Source organism: Antechinus flavipes, chromosome 3 (assembly GCF_016432865.1).
Source record: "Antechinus flavipes isolate AdamAnt ecotype Samford, QLD, Australia chromosome 3, AdamAnt_v2, whole genome shotgun sequence".
Lineage (NCBI taxonomy): Eukaryota > Metazoa > Chordata > Mammalia > Dasyuromorphia > Dasyuridae > Antechinus > Antechinus flavipes.
In genome coordinates, this window is record NC_067400.1 from 5,199,509 (window position 1) to 5,217,139 (window position 17,631).

The 17,631-nt window shown below is 36.9% G+C and overlaps 1 protein-coding gene across 3 annotated transcripts in view; it reads right to left on the reverse strand.

Moving 5' to 3' along the window:
• OSTN (osteocrin) overlaps nucleotides 1-17,631 on the reverse strand; it is a 34,003-nt gene that overhangs the window by 9,942 nt on the left and 6,430 nt on the right. Inside the window, exons 1-3 of one of the 3 annotated variants that reach the window (XM_051991022.1) lie at nucleotides 13,062-13,173; nucleotides 11,679-11,777; nucleotides 9,352-9,569 (exon numbers count right to left, since the gene is read on the reverse strand). In XM_051991022.1, the coding sequence (XP_051846982.1) occupies nucleotides 9,352-9,569; nucleotides 11,679-11,777 (317 nt within the window). In that variant the 5' untranslated portion in view covers nucleotides 13,062-13,173. Of the gene's footprint in view, nucleotides 1-9,351; nucleotides 9,570-11,678; nucleotides 11,778-13,061; nucleotides 13,174-17,631 lie in introns of those variants that run through there. The other 2 variants (XM_051991023.1, XM_051991021.1) reach the window with 2 other exon arrangements.

Below are 17,631 nucleotides of genomic sequence, written 5' to 3' on the forward strand. Positions count from 1 at the left end.
ACTCTTAAAATATCATCATAACCTTATAAAATAACTGAAAAAAAATCATGTTTCCTGAGGATTGGAATGGAATGGTATCTTTTTAGATCCTTAAATGCCTTTCTTCATCAAAGAACAACAGAATGACTCTGGATTCTGGGATGCAGTTTTGCCTCATGGTGGGAGAAAGTTTGGCTAAGGGAAAGACAAAGTAGAGCTTGCTGAGCCCATTTCTCCCCATGTCATGTCGAGAGATGGTTTTTTCCATGCCATTTAAGATTGCTATAAGTGATCTCAAAGGGAACTGTCTCAAAAATTTCATGGGTTATCTCTTGGAAAGGGACCAGATATATTTTGTGTTATTTCAGAAAACAGAACCTGGAGGAAGAGGTGGATGTTTAGAAAAGCAGATTTAGTCCAAATAAAAGAGAAATAACTTTTTCCTAACAATTGGAGCTGTCCAAAGTGGAATGGACTCTATAGGAGATAGTGGATTTCTCTATCTTGAAGTTATTAAAACAGTGGTTGGCAGCTACCAGCTGGAGATGGTGTGTTGGTCTGGTTCAGGTGTGTGTGTGAGGACTAGATGGCTTTGAACTCCTTTCTTTTTCTAATATTCAATGAATCTAGATTCCGTGAATGTACTGTTTGGTTTAATCATAAAAATTAAGCAAAACAGCAACAACAACGTAGGTAGAAGAAACAAATACATCTCCAATTCTATCCTCACTGTTGCTATACTTGGAGTTTTGACATCAAATCTATCTGTGTCACTTATCATCTTTAAAAAAACTTGGGCAGATCATTAAAGATCTTTGAGCCCAGTTTACAAAATCAAGAGAGTAGACTATTGCTAACCAGCCTTCCTCTCAATTTTTGATTTATGAGCCTATGATCTCAAAAAAAGTGTCCTGATTTGGACATGGAGAGCTACTTTGGTATTAGAGGTTTGGAGGCTGTATATAGGACACTAGACTTCCACTCTAAGGATAACAATCAGATCGGGTAGAGGAACAAAGATTAGACCTGAAGGAAGCTCTTGGAAGTTCCCAAGGGAATGAAATCTTCCTCAAGACTGGAGGCAGGCAAGCTTTCTGTATCCCTTCCCTAATATTCCTTTGGACCCTATCTTTGCTAACTGGAGAAAAGACTCCTGGTTCACCACCAGGAGTCACTCTATGATACAAAACCTTTGGAAAGCCACTTCCCTCACCAGCTTTTAGTCTCTGTGTCTATAAAATGAGGGAGTTTGAATAGCTGATCCTTAAAGTCATTTCTCTTTCTAGGTCTAAGGTCCTAAGATCTAAAGCTGTAAAATTCTGAACATTGTGAACTCAATACAACTACACAACAAATAGCATTTCAGAGGGAAGATAAACCACCCTGAAAACTCTCCAATCCAATTAATATTATTAAGCACCCAGCACATGCTGGTACTGTGCTAAGGTGCTAAGGTACATATAAAAGCAAACAATGAATGAAACATCTGTGAAGACAAGTTTTAAATAATCAAAAATAAGTTGTACTTTTTAGAGACAGAAGTAACTATATGGAATTCATTTACCCCTAAAAGTAATGTGTAAATCATATTTTTAAGGATGACATTTTGTTAGTAAATAGAAAACCAGGATAATGAGAATTGCCTCAATAACCTTAAAGCGGGCATTTTTTATTTGGGCTCTATGGATCCCCAAGAAATCTGGGGATAGATTTCAGAAGTTTTGTGAATTTAAATGGAGAAAAATCTTCCTCCCTCTCTCTCCTTCTTTCCCTTCCTTTCTTTTGTCTCTCTCTCTTTTCCCTCCCTCTCTCTTCTCTCTCTCTCTCTCTCTCTCTCTCTCTCTCTCTCTCTCTCTCTCTCTCTCTCTTTCTCTCTCTCTCTCTCTCCACATATATGTATACACGCAAATACATATACATATATATAATTTTCAATAGCTTTCAATTTCCTTTTTAATCATATTGATTTTATTTTATTCAATTAAAAATAAATGAGTTCACAAAATACTGGGGCATAGAGGGTACTCTATTCCTTTAGTCAAGCTTGGCTTTGAGAGAGGGAGAATCTTTTCACTCTGTTTTCAACAGCAAGACATTGAGCTAGCTGGAACTTTGTTCTGATTTTTATCAATTCCATCTAAGGGATATTTAGTTATCTGCAAGATGTACAGGAAAACTGTATCCCCATAATCTGCCGGACACTAGCAGATGAATTTATTAATGGGAAGGGCTTAAGGGAGATAATGCTTTGGAAAAGGGCAGGCTAACATGCAGTAACTTTTGAAGGCAGTTTTGCGAGGAGATACTACTGAGTTTCTAAGTCATTTGGACTTGAATTGTGTAATGATTTCCTGTCGGCAGATGTGTTTGAAAGGGAAAGAGGCAAAAGGTGAAGCAAGTTTTATGCACTTAAAAATAGCTTCAGAGGGAGGTTTGGTTTAAGGGCCCAAGCAGGGCATCCTTCCATTGGATACAGAGAAGAGAAAGTGATCTCATGCATTTAAGTCCGGAAGAAGAGACAACAGAGAGAAGCTAGAACATGGGAAAGGTTTACTCTCTGTATGCATGTATATGGTTACTTGTATGTGCATGTTTGTCTGCCTGTTTGAGTCTGTGTACTTACATGTGTATGCATGTTTATGTTGTCACATGTACCTGGATGTGCAAGTTTGCATCTGTGTGCTTATGTGTGCATGTGTGTTTGTGTCTGCATGTGGGTTTTCCTTATGAGATCTCAGCTTGATATGGCTTGACCTTTTTTTTTTTTTTTTAACACCCTGGCAAGGTTTCTTGTCCAGATGTCCATTCATTCTCCAATTTTGCATCTCTTTGGGACCTAAATCATTATCCTCTCTAAGATTGTTTTGAAATAATATTGCTTGAATATTAAACAGATGTTAAAGGTTACCTAGAGACCATTGCAAAGATTTAAGGGATGAGTGTTGTCTGTAGGATTTGAATATAGAGAGATCTCAAATACAGACTTATTTCCCAATGAAAACCTGGAAATTGGAGGATGAGAAATATAGATTTATCACATAGGATAAGAAGATGAGGATGATCTATGATCAACAGTGATGGATGGAGAAGTCATATCACTAAAATGTTGGCTTCTTTGATGGAGTGTTTTATACAGATATATTCATAAATAAGTGTGTGTGTGTGTGTGTGTGTGTGTGTGTGTGTGTGTGTATGTGTATGTATTCTAGGTAAACATAGAAAAATACAACAAAATGGATAGATTAAAGATAGTAGACAGATGGAGGGGTGGATGGATCTTTATGTGGATAATTACATAAGTAGAAAGAATAGATAAGATAAATTACTGAGATTGGAGTCTGAAGAGCTTGGGTTCAAATCTTATCTCTGATACAGTGGAGCTGTATGACTTCAGGCAAGTAAGTTACTGATGAATAAGTCACTGAATCACCATGTGCTTCATGCAATTCCTTAAATTTTAGGTCCTAAAACATGGTTGCAATCTGGATTGAGAGACAGAGTTCCCAAATTAAGAGTTTCCTATGGTTAAAACAGTTCATTTCCATATGTATTATTGTATTCTATAATTGGTACAATATAACAATTATTACGTTACAAGCACATAATTAAATTATAGCAACAGGAGAATGTCTGATGAATGACTTCTGAAAAAGTTTGAGGAGGATATGGATGGAGTTGGAAAGGCTGGATAGATATGGGTGAACTGAGATGAAGAAGAGTAGAGAACACTTGGACATAGGAATCCCTGGACCCAATTTCATACTTACTCACTCTGTGATTCTTGTCAAGTTATTAATCTTCTTGTGTCTCAGTGTCCTCATTTGTAAAGTGATTTGTGGACTGGATGGCCCTATAAGGTCCCTGCCATCTCTGAATCAATGATGTTCTGCTTTTCTGCAGTACTGGGCAGTGTAGACACATGGGGGAGACCACAGTGCCAGTGGAATTCTAGCCATGCATTTCCTTATTAAAGCTCTTGATATTTTTAAGAACTGACAGATGGAACCTTTGGCAAGGCTTCAAAAAGATTACATATGTAATGGAGAGTCCATTATTTTCTGATCATTTTTTTTACAAATATTACTATTTTAATTGCTTAACTGTAAACAATTGTATGTTACAAACTGTAGACATAGTATGAAGGATAATTGGAGTGAAGAAGGGAGTGTAATGAAGAGTCCGTTATTTCTTTTTATTCTAACAAACATTGTTATTTTAATTGTTTAACTGTAAACATAGTATGGGGGATGATTAGGATGAAAAGGGAGTGTAATGGAGAATCCATTATTTTTTTTTTATTCTTACAAATATTGCTATTTTAATTGTTTAACTATAAACATAGTATGGAGGATGTTGGAGTTGAAGGGAGAGTCTTTGTGCTATAAATGAGCAACTGTGACTCTGGCTATTTAAATACCCAATCATTCTACTTATTTATGGAGCTTCATTCCCCCAGGAATAGAAAGGAACTTGAAAGTTTCTGAAATTCTATACTAAACTTATACATAAATAATATTTCAATCTGTTCCAATTTTAGTTTGTATGTTGTTGGGACAAAAGGATGCAGGAAATGTTTATTTTTTCCCCTTTAAGAAAGTTCTAGCCTTTAATACATGACTATATGTAAATTTTCATGGAAAGAAATCTCAAAAATATAATATTTTTCGTCATGAATAAACAGAATTTTTCCTTCCTTTCATTAAACTCAGAAACAGGTGGAAAAAATAATCTTGTTTGAGATACATCTTCCTCACCTCTGTCTTTGCTGTCCAGATACTTGAACTTAGGCCACAATGGGAATATTTTATACTTGGAAACCATTTTTTTTTTTCAGAAAGAACCCACAATGGATAAAAGACCGTGAATTTCAACTGTTATCAAATGAATTAAGTTGAAGTTGCCTTAACTGAAGGGAACTGAAATGACTGTGAACATGTCTGTTCACTCCAACTTCAACCATTCTTTACCACATGAATTTTCCACGTTAACTCATTTCTCCTAAGTATTGGGGGACAAAAAAGGGGCTCATGATTCTGTTACTGGTGAGCTATGTTAGGAATACTGAGAAGTGAAGTGTGCGGGAGAAATCACCCTGTACGAGGAGTCAGGACAGACAGGGATTTCCAATTCATTTCAACTCCACAATGACTGATCAGCCTTAGCCAGTGCTAAGTTGTCAACACACATAAAAGATACCAAGACAAATCAGTCTTGCCTCTAAAGCAACTATGCTGATTGGTTGATTCTAGGAAGGAGAATCAACAAGTAAATAAATGAAAAATATGCATGCAAAAGAAATGCAAGCTACAATTACTGGTGGGATGAGGTACTTAGGAGTTATTGCACAGATCCTGAAAGTCCTCTTGGGGGAAGACTTGAACTCAGCAATGATTTGGGGGAGAAAGGGAGAACTACATGGAGCAATGCATAATGAAACAGAAAGGAGAAAGTTTGTGAATCCTAAATCTGAATCTTAGTTTGATAACTAGGGTTTGAAGTTCTGGAGCTTTAATTTCCTTGTCTTTACAATATAGATAATAAGGGCAGCTAGGTGGCACAGTGAATAGAGCACCAGCCCTGAAGTAAGGAGAACCTGAGTTCAAATCTGGCCTCAAACACTTAGTACTTTCTAGCTGTGTGACCCTGGGCAAGTCATTTAACTTCAATCACCTCAGCAAAAACAAACAAACAAACAAATAAATAAATAAAATATAGATGATAAGTTCAGCTTGGAGCAGCCAGAGGGCACCATAATATACAGAGAGCTGGGTCTGAGACCAATTTTCTTAAGTTAGAATCCAGCCTCAGACACTTCCCAGCTGAATGACCCTGGGCATGTCACCCAATTCTATTTGTCTCACTTTTCCTTATCTGTGCAATGAGCTGACAAAAGAAATGGCAAACACTGTAGTATCTTTGCCAAGAAAACCCCTAATAGCATCATAATGTCAGACACAACTAAAAAGCAACTCAACGACAATAAATATTCCTAGTACTTAGCCCAGAGGGTTGTTGTAAGAAGAAAAATGTTATACACTGGATACGTGCCACTGGAGTCAAATTCCCCGCATTCAAATTCTTCTTTTACCACTTAGAGCCTGTGTGACATTGGACAGTCATGTAATTACCCCCTGTCCTCAGTTTCCCCATCTGTAAAATGAGAGGCTGAGCAGAGTGTCCCCTGTTGTTCCTTCTCACTCTGGAGCTTACATTAAGTGTCAGATTCTGTTACACGTCAGATTTAGGTCTCACATCACACATCACACACCAAGACGCCGAGGCTGAGAGAGATGACAAAAAGGTGACATCCGTAGCGAAGCAGCAGAGCTAAAACCTAAGATTATTTTCTACTTCACCATTTTGTTTTTTTTTTGGCTACTTGACTTGATTACATGAAGAAAATCTAATGATGATCCCAATTTTCTTGTGCATGAAATGGCAATTGAAAAACAAAGAAGACAAGGATCAACTCTATAGATTGCTGTCAAGGAGGGAAAGAAGAATCTTATTCAATCATGTGCAGATTAGGAAGCATATTTTTTCTAGTTTACATATAATTGCCACATGTAAAACTGCCTGAAGACTTTTGAGACAGAAAATAAAATCAAGTCTCGGCCATGAAAGTGTTTTATCTACATCACCCCCCACATACGTATACCTTGTCCCTTTCCACACTGGTCCCCCTTGCCAGGAATGCACCCTGTCATCACACTGATGAGGACATTGAGGCTCTGTTTAGCCGGCACCAGACAAAGGAAGTCCTTCCTGATTCCCTTAGATAATGTTTTTTTTTTTTTTCTCCCTGCAAACTTTTGTTGCATTTTTCTGTGAGAGACAGTGTAGCCTAATGGAATGAAAATACTTTGAAAGCAGGATCTAGCTTTGATTTGGTCTTTTATCCCCAGTGCCCACCCAGTATCTGTACCGTGTTTGTTGAATTGAATGTCCAGGTGATGGGGGATAAGAGACAAGATTTCAGAGATGATGACAGCACTTTTGAAGCTCCAGGGTTCCCAACAAAACCTTTACTCCTGGTGTTTTGTGTATGCAATTAAGGGGTCCAACAGAGTTAGATTTGGAATTAAATATAAGAATATGGAGTTAAGGACTGGTGGGTTTGGCATAACACCGTGTCTCTAACAGGTATGTGGTCTATATGTTTCTAACATGTTTATGGTTCATATTCTCTGACAGACGTGTGCTCCATATGTCTCTAATGTGCATAGGATTCATATTCTTTACAGACCTATGATCCATATCTATTGTAAAAGTTCTGATCATAAACAGAGAATAAGGGCACGAGGCTTGTTTTAAATCCTCAAGGGCACAGAGACAATCCTGAAAAGGAAAGGTGCCCACACAAATTCTTCTGTGCTAGAAAATCTAGAAAGTATTTTGCTATTGCAGTAAAAGATCCTGGCTTTTTGGGATCCCCAATTTTTTTAATATTTATTTTTTAAGGATAATAGAAAATGATGTAATGCATTTTAGTAAGGGAACTTCACCATTTAATGGATCCCTAAGAAAAAAGGGACACAGTCACTCCTACCATATCATTCATTCCTGATTACTGGCCTGGAGACTAACTTTCTTTTGGGCTCCTAGATCTAGAGTGACTCCCCACTCCCTGGGTCTCCTGTTTTCAGCACGGTCCAATTTATGCCACGGATCACATGATTTGTGCATCATTTGTATTCAGTTGCTGACAGATTTCCATTCAAGAAGCTGCTGTGTCTGGGGGAGATGCTATTTCACGTAACATTAGGCATCTCCCAGAGCAGAAAGTAGCTTATACCCTATATTTCAAGAGTAGCTTCACACAGGACAGAGTTATTAATAGATGAAAGAATAATTGAGATCCCTCTAGCTCTTTGCCTCCTCAGTTCACCCTCCCAACTAACTAAACTGTGTATTAGGAATTATTTAAAGGGGTTCAGAGCTAAGATTTGAACTGAGATTTCTCTTGACTAAAAGTTCACAATATTACTTATAATACAATTTCACTTCTGTCAAATCCATCTCTCTCCCTCCTTCCTTTTTTTCCCCTCCTTCCTTTCTTCCTTCTCTTTTTCCCTCCCTCCCTTCTTCCCTCTTTCTCTGTCTCTCCCTGTGTCTGTCTGTTTCTGTGTGTGTGTGTGTCTTTCTTTGTCTCTCTGTATTTTTCTGTTTCTGTGTTTCTATCTCTGTGTGCATCTTTCCCTATCTCTCTATCTCTGTCTGTATGTCTGTCTCTCTCTCTCTCTCTCTCTCTCTCTCTCTCTCTCTCTCTCTCTCTCTCTCTCTCTCTCTCTTTCATTACTTTTTTTTTTAGTGGAGCTTCTAGTGAAACTCAACTCCATAATCAGAGGTGGATTTACCTGAATTTTAACCCCTTTGGTGTCCTTATTCTTCCTATTACTAGAAATGGGTAAATGACATGCTTATATTAGGAAGTTATTAAAAATTAAAAAAAGGCTAAATAAATTCCTTGTGGTTTGAATAGAGTCAACTTTTCAGAGGTTTAGAGTCAGAAGCAGCTGTGTACATCTTTTGCTTCAGATCCCTTATTTTATTATTATTATTTTTTTTTTTTGTGAAGAACTTTGGCTCAGAGAAACGCACAGGTAGGAAGTAGCAGACCTGGTATCATCTGTATCCTTCCCACTACACCTCCATCTTTATTATATTTTTCTCCGGATCTTAGCACAGGGAACACCTTTTTAGAATGATCAAGTCAAAGTCAAGAATAATGATTCTCAGTTGTCAAGAGTCAATGATCGTCTCACTAGTATAATGATTCAGGGGGGAAAAAAGAGCTGACAATGTAGACAATTTTAGAATGATGTTCACTGGGGATTGAAGGAGGCAGGATGTTCTGAAAATGATCCTTCCTGTGCTCAATTAACTAAGGTTTCAGTGTGCCAAATTCTAGAGCTACTATAATCATGTGTATGTATGTGTGTGTGCATAAACATGTCGGTGTGCATAAATGTGTTGGTGTGCATACATGTGCGTGTGTCTACATATATGTGTATATGCATGTGACCCTGTGTGTACATGTGAATAGGCCCCAGGTCGTAGTTAATATTATGCTGAAACAAATGAACCATGGGATAAATAGTTGTCATCTCCTGTGCTTCCCCTCACTCCCTGCCAGTAGGTTGGTCCTTGGGACTCTCCAGCTGTGGTGGGTAATGAGACTGTCCCCAAGATTAGTGGGTTCCTACCTTCCTCCTCAGATTCCTCGAAGAGAGCTTGCTGTCATCCACATTGGGAGAACATGGCTTGATGATAAGACTATCCCTTCTATTCCTTCCACAGAGCTTCTCACACTTCAGAATTTAGAGTTGAAGAAGAGACAGTTTCTCTTGACCTATGGATGCGTTCACTTACCTCTGTTTGCCTTTGATGTTGAAGGATCCGGCTGAAAGTCTGTCCAGGGGAGCCCCAAAGACAGGGAAACTCCTTTTCTTCTTGGTCTCAATCACGTCATTTTCCAGGGAGACCAGCTCATCGAGGAACAGGAGTTTCTGGGTCAGTTCAGTGGCAGATTTCTCTTCAGTGTTTTCAATGTGGGATTGTGCGTTCTCAGCTATGGAGTTAATGGCCTGCTGGAGAAAGGAATGACATTATCATTGCTACCGATGCTAACTGAAAAAGTCTGGAGAGTTATGGTTCCGTTTTACTTGCACATTTAGGGTCATTTACAGATGTTTTATGATCCAAGAAGAAGACAGTTGTTTTGGGGATTAAAAGTGATTTCAAATAGGAATATAGGGGCTGTTCAAAGAAGGCAGCTACGAACATGATCAGTTATGGAGTTAAAATTCTAAAGAATTCTTTGAACTGGGTGACCTTGTTAGCAGTCGCCTTAGTGCCCACTGACTTTTCTGTGAAAATCTTCAATCTTAAAGATCCTAAACTTCTAACAAGTTTTAGGTGTTCAAAAAACAAGTTACTCTCTATTCAGTTACAAATTTCTGTCCCTAAAAGTAGATTGAAACTTGGGAAATCCTTAAATAAGGAAGGGCTGGCTATGAATCCTGACTCTCCCATTTGCTACCTATGTGATCTTGGTCAAATCTTGGAGCCTTGGCTTTAACAATTCTTGATCAAAAGTGTTTTATTCTGTAAATTAAAATAAGATATAATAAATAAAGTATTGGTCCAAATGCCCTACAAGGATCCTTTCAGATTGAGATCACTAATGATGATCCTAAGTAATAATAGACATGGGTAGATTTTTACTAATTTTAATATATTTAAATAAATTAATACACTCTATTTAAAGAAATATTTTTAGAAAAAAATACTGAAGTGATTATAGTTGATTATGGGATTGTCTTTGAAAGTATTAAAAATGAAAACCCTTAGTCTGTGTTTGCTGAATTGCCCGATTCTGCTAATGCTAATGCCATTCTCCCAGCCATTCAGACATAGGGCTGTTTCTTTTCTCAGGTACCGGGCTGTCCTTCACTATTTAACCTGTTCAAGTGTTTGCAGTCCCTTTCACGTTCCTTTCTTGGGAAGGATCAAATAACAACGCAAATGCGTTATCTTGGAGAGATAGTACCCGGAAAGGCAATCATCATAACACTAATTAGTTTTGACCAGACTGGAAGAGTGGAAAGTCTAAAAGGAGTGGAAGACTAGAAGTGGGTTTTTACATTATTTTCTTCTTTTCCATATGAGGCAAAGCTTGGATTGACAGCCAAGAGTCCCAGTTCCCTGCTTCCTTTATGTGATATCACCAAGATGTGACAGAGTAGAAATGCCCAATGCCCAACATCCTTTGTGAAAGTCATAGAATATTTATTCCTTGAAACTAAATAGAAGAAATGGAAAAGAATGTGCTAAGAACAGTCAGAAGAAAGCTATTCTCTGGAAGTGGAGAAAAATCAGTCTTTTAATAACTGCCAGAAAGTAATCTAAGGGCCCAACATTGAGTGCAATGGAACATTGATCTTAAGAAGACACAGGGTACTGCTATGATCTTTTTGGTGACCCTATCTACTGTCAGAGGACTCTTGCATGTGAACAAAGGGGCCAACAGACCTAGAAATCAAAGAAATACAATAATTGAAACTGATCTACATGGATGAGGTGATCCACAGCTTGAACTTTTTACTTTGCTCAAGGCAGCCACCAACCCAGACAGCTGTAGTTCTTCCACCACCACCCAAAAGGTCTTAGAAAAGGCTAAATGTAGATTGCTTTTTCTTTAGTCAAATTCACCGCTTATTCAAAAGAATTTTTCCTAGTGGTTTATGTCTCCAATTTAACTCACTTAAACACATATTTATTAAGTGACTACTATATGGAAGACACTGGGCTTTATTCTGAAGGAAAATGATGGAAACCCCAGAACTTCTCTAAGTACTTCTATTCTTTAGGTTTAACTCAGATGTGAGCACAGGGAGCTATAATCTGAGTCAGCATATGCCAATTTTATTGTTTTTTTCTCTCTATTTTGCCTCAATAGGCAAATGACCAAATTGTAATGAGATTGCAAACTGAAGTAGTGCCCATTTGAGCTTGTCATTTTCTGTTTCACAATAGGAAAACATGAGGAAAATTAGCCAAAATAATGCAAAATTTTGTTTGAATTTTTGTCACCAGGCATTCATTCTGCCGGTGAATTCAGCATAGAGTTCACATTTGGGCTGAAATTCCTTTTCAAGAAAGGCAGAGATAAGGCACTCCTAGATCATTTCCATTACCTCTGGTGCTGCCTCAACCCCGGGGCCTTTGCCAGTGCTCCATTGCATCAGGAAAATGGCCAGGATCAAGTGAGTGGCCACAAATCTCCAGTCCAGCATCTGGGAAATAGAATACACAGCATCAATAGACTAAATTTAAAACATGGCTAAATTACAATGGCAAAACCAAGATTAGTGGAAAAACACTCAACAACTTCCATTCCATTCTATTCCATTCCATTTAAAAGTGTGATTCTCTGAATGCAGGGACAGATGGCAGCATCTCAATGATTTCATTGGTTTTCTGGAACTGCCATGGCCACAAATATCACCCATTGTACAAAGGCATCCCATTAGAGAATGAGTCATCAAAGACAGGAAAGGAATATTCCCATTGGCTTTTTTATTCCCCCTTAGGAGAAAAAGCCAATGGGAATATCCTATAGGGACGTGACCTATACACAGAATTGTCCCAGTGCTACCATTTTCATGATGTTTTCATGAAGTTTTGTGATCTTGGTAAGAACAGTCAGAGATGACACTTCTATGGTATAACTCAGCAATTCCAGGACATATTTATTTCATGAGGACGCGTCTAAATAGGACCTTCATGAAGTAAAAACAATTATAACAATGAATAAACTTTCAAACCAAAAGTCCTTTGTCATGATCTAAAGAGAAAGGACTTCCTTTGGAGTTAGAGAATTCAGATCTCACATTATACTTGTCACTTAGTTGACTGTACTCCCCAGGCCTCATATAAAATAAGTTGGCCATTCTCAGTCAGCTCCCTGCTCCAAGTCTATGATCTATGATCTGTTATAACTGTTATAACTCACAGAATAAACTTGTCACTTTCCATTTCTATTAGGGAATACGATAAAAAAGAATGTTTCAGAACTTTGGTTGTAAAGTTGCTTTCCTCCAGCCTCATATTAACAAAGAATTAACATTCTTTAATATCACAGTAATCAGTTGAAGTAGGTTGATACAGAGTTCCAATAGTTCCTCTGATTTTCCATAAGCTTGGGGGAAAATAATCAATTATCTCTCCAAATGGAAAAAAAAAGAAAAGGGAATATTCTATCTTATCAAAATAACAGCTAAAAACTGTGGAAAGTATTCATATCTAATTCATCCCTCTCTTGTTCTTCTTCATTAATTATCTTTGCTATAAAAAAGAAATATTACAATGATGATACATATAACTTTTCTTATGTGTGCCCACTTCTTTCCTTATCCCTTCACCTGTACTCTCATCATCATGACAGAACAGGAAAAATTATGTCAAAGTGAATAAAAGATTGGGTGTAAAATCATACTTCAAATGGCACCTTGACATATCTATTACAAGATATGTGACTGCAGGCAAATCTCTTGAACCATGAGACACTGTTTCCTTACCTGTAAAATGTGCAGGATGATACCCCTAGTACCAGCTGATGTGCTTGTAAGTCTCAGAAATAGCAGCAAATGTTCACAAGATCCATGTATATGTCATATATGGGTCTTTTTGATATTAAAAGGGACTAAAGCTTGAAAATTTTCCAAAATCTTCCCCTAAATGGTTTATAGGATTTCTATGTCTTCCTTATTCCTCAGCTCTCTCCCTGCTCATGGAACCCAGTGGGTTGCACAGGACCCTGAAGGCTTGTTGTCCTGATGTCCGCCTCCATCATATCGATGTTCATTCCTACACCCGCGTGCAGTGAAAACTTACAGTGTCACACCTTGGAAATAACCACATCCTGATTACTTGGGGATGTGGGTATAAAAAGAAATGGTCAATTTGAAAACATGTACTTCTGTGGTCTAATAACATGCTGGTCACCTTTAATCTAAAAGTCCCAAGTTCCTAAATTTAGTACTGGAAAGACTAATACAAATAAACACTCTGGCACCTGCCACACAAGACACATTTTGATGAACCTGTGAAACCTGAACCCTACAAAATTAGAAACACGGGAAATGACAGGGAGAGAGCGAGGAGGTTCTCCCAGTTTAGCCCTTCTCTAGTGGCAAAAATAACTCATGACTTTGAAATCTACTTATGATCAAGCACAGTGCTTGTCACATAGTTCCTACATGGTAAATATTTGCTGATTGATGGTTTGATTGATTGTAAGATAGCACTGAATAGCCTTCTGACTTAGTCAATAAAATTATTTTAAAATATTTGGAGAAGTGAAATCTGTGGCTAAAAAGAATCACAGAATCTCTGAGTTGGAAGGGAAGTCACAATGTGTTTAGTACAACCCATACTTTGCTAAGGATAACTTCCTTAATATAAAAAAAAAGTATAATAAGCAAAGCATTCAACAAATAGGTCATCAGAATTTATCTTGAAATCTCCTGGAAAAGGGAATCCATCATCTCATAGGAGGTACCATTCCACTTTGGGATAACTCAGACTGTTAGGAATATTTATAAAGATAATCAGAGATTTGCTTTGTAACTTTCACTTACTATTATTTTCCTCCCTTCTCTTTATTTGGAAGATGAATCCGATACTATGTGTAATCAATTAGTAGTGACTTGAGTGCCCTGTATATAGAAAGTCCTGTAACAATTGAATGGCATGGCATTTAAATGACTTAAAATGCTGAAAAAAATGAATTATTTTATATAATAGGTAACTAATTTTAAGAGGAAAATTAAAGCTATCTATCTCAACCAAAGCATACTATTTACAAGGTAGATGTGGATATGCTCCAGCTGAATCTCCTTTTCTTCTATTTTCTGCTGTTAAAAGCATACATTGATTGATTGATTTAACACTGGACTGGAGGACACCTACATTTTAGTTTTTTTTTTTTCTTTCACTTCCAATATAATCAGTCAAGTCATAAAATCCATGGAAACTTAAAAATGGAATTTCCTATGCCAGCCTCCCTCACAAGGTGGTGAGAAGATGAATGAAATTGTTTCTGTGGGAGTAAGAGCATTTAATTGACATGACTATTTTAAGTAATGTTTGTAATATGCTTTAAGGCTCTCTGGGAGTAAAATGCCATTAAATTTAAAAATATATAGGATTTGCCCAAATATAAGCCACTTTCAAATATTGACCACACCCTTAAATGTGATACCTATGAAAGGAGATATATATGGATATATACACTAAAAAAAATAACACTAATTATAAGCCACATTCAGAGTTTATACAAACCAGATCTGGGGGAGAAAATAGAGCCTTTCTTCAACTAATATAATATTTTCCTTTTCCATTACAGAGTTTGGACCACTCTACAGAATGGAATATTTCCGATTTCACTATTGGGAGCAGATTGCTCTTGATCCCTTCAGTTTCATCTCATTCTTGTACTACAGTAGTAGATTTCCTACTCGACCTCCCTGATGGCAATTTCTGTTTTTCCAAGGCATGTGCCACATAGCTACTAAAGTCATCTTATGAAAATGTCAGTCTTTCCTCTAAAACCTTCAATAATTCTCCCTTCTCTAAGAGGAAATGCACATTCTAAACTAAACACTTAAAGCTCTAACCAATATATGTCTTATCCACATTTCTGAGTGATTTTTTCTCTTACTTATCTGCCCATGTCAAAATGACCTCCAAGCTGTTACTTGCATATAACATTTCAACCTCATCTTTGTGCCTTTGCTGAAATGATCCTTTATTCCCTAATGTCTTTTTTCTCCTTACCATGACCTCCTCAACTTCCTAGCTTTCTTTATACCACAGTTGAGGTGCCATAATTTATTTAAGTCATTTCTGATTCCTCATACCAATAATTAACAACTTCTCTCTTGCATTAATTTATATTTAGTTTGTATTTGCTGGAAAAAAGATATATATATATATATATATATATATTTTTTTCCCATGATAATAGAAAGTGGGATCTTTGAGAAAATATCTTCTTCCATTTTAGTTTCTCTTCCCTTAGGACTACATTCTTGGACTAGAATAATAGACTTCCTAGTTGATGTCCCTGATTGCAATTTCCATAATGGTCATAAATAAAGGTTTTATGAATCTATCTATATATCTATCTTTATCTATTTAGCTTACATTCACAATATAAATATACCTGTGGGTGTGTGTACCTTCCTTTATTTTATCAAGTCTAAATTTTACACAAAAGTTTAGTTGTCAGAGAAATTTGAAATATAGGAGATTTTTCTAGATAAAGTAGAAAAATATACCTGACTACAACTACCTTGCTCCAATTAATACACAGATATATCACCAGTGCTATGACAACTACTATCACAGCCTCTGGTCTGGTCACACATTGGCACATAATGTTGGTGGGATTAAAACTCAGGTCTTTTGCCTTAAACCTCTGAGCTCCTTATGCCATTTCTTCTCCATTCAAAGGTAATGGCACAAACTCCTTTTCACTGCTTATTTAAAACCTCAGTGTGAAGGGAAAGGAGACCTCATCAAAAGATCAAAGAAGAATTCTTCTCCCCAGTCTCTGGCTTTATTGATAATGTCATCTAGTACTTGATGGTCTATATTGAGGCAATCTCAAGCTAAGGGAATGTAATAAGACATTAATTAAACAGGTTGTTTGAAACTTAGCTCCTGGTGCTTTCAAATATGTATTTGACTGAATAAGAAAAATCTGATGCAGATACCAATAAATTCTTGATCATATCTGTAGCAAGGAATTTGGAGGTAGTACTGCAAATATGAGGTCAGTCCATGGCAGTAACTTAAAGGAAACTTGGGAAATAGGGCAAGTCCAACTGTAGCATCTCTCTTCTCTTCTTTTTTTTTTTTTGGGGGGGGGGATACTTTGCAATGCCATCAATCTATTCAGATAACCAGTTATTCTCAGTATATCAAATCATATATGAGTAACAATATATTATCTCCCCCCCCCCTTTTGACAAGGTAACTAGTCAGCAGCTCTGGGAAATTATTCAAAAGAATTTACCTATATTTTAGTAGAATCTTTGATAAAATATGTGAAGTGAGAAGTGAAGGAGTAATAATAGTGAAGTGAAGGAGAAGAAATAGTATAACTCAAAAGATTTAGAATTGGTTAAATGGCAGAAATCAAAGAGCAGTGATCAATGTCTAATGCCAACTTGGTTGTAAGTCTCAAGGGAAGTACCCCAGGAATCTTTCTTTATAAATTTACTTATACTTCTAGAGTTTTAAAATAATATTTATTAACATTTCTATTCTGTTTAATAATTTTACTAATGACTCATATGAAGAGACATATGGCATACATATCAAATATGCAGATGACCCCAAACTCTGAGAAATGGTAGGATTCAAAAGATCTTGACTAGATTAAGAATTGGGATGGAATTACTGAGATGTATTCCAAAAGTATTAATTGTAAATATATAATATGAACCAAAAATCAATATTAGGAAGGAGACAGAGTCAAGCAACAGTTTGAAAAACAAAGGGATAGGAATGAGAGGTAGAGTGAGGGGAATGCAAGTTTAGTGTGAATAATGAACATTAAGATAGAAGCCAAAAAAACTAATGTGGTCTTGAGTTCAATGAAGAGCAGATGCATTTCCAATAACAAGCAGGTGAGAATCAATCTATAATATGCCTTAGTTCTGATATGATTACAATTTTTTTTCAACTCTGGATGCTAGTCTTCCTCTAGGAAGAATTAACATAGTGCATGATTTGTGATGATGTGTCAAATGGGGTGAAGCTTCCCAGTGGACCGTATTCACTTTCCCATGATAGTTCTATTAAAGGCACATCATCCTCCCCCTCCCCACTTGGATTTTTGAAACTCATGTTCCATCCTGAATAGTTCAGAGGAAATTCCTCACTTAAGATTCAGTACATTTCTATTCCAGCTCAAAATGTGTCAGGGCTGAAATGAATCTGTCACCCACCACCTTTGATTCTAAGCCACTCAAAAGAAAGATTTTTTTTTTTTAAAGAATAGTTTTCACATTAACCCTTAGAGGAAAAATCCATATCCATATATTTTGCCTGGAAAGTCCACAGACCAGAGAGCTGATT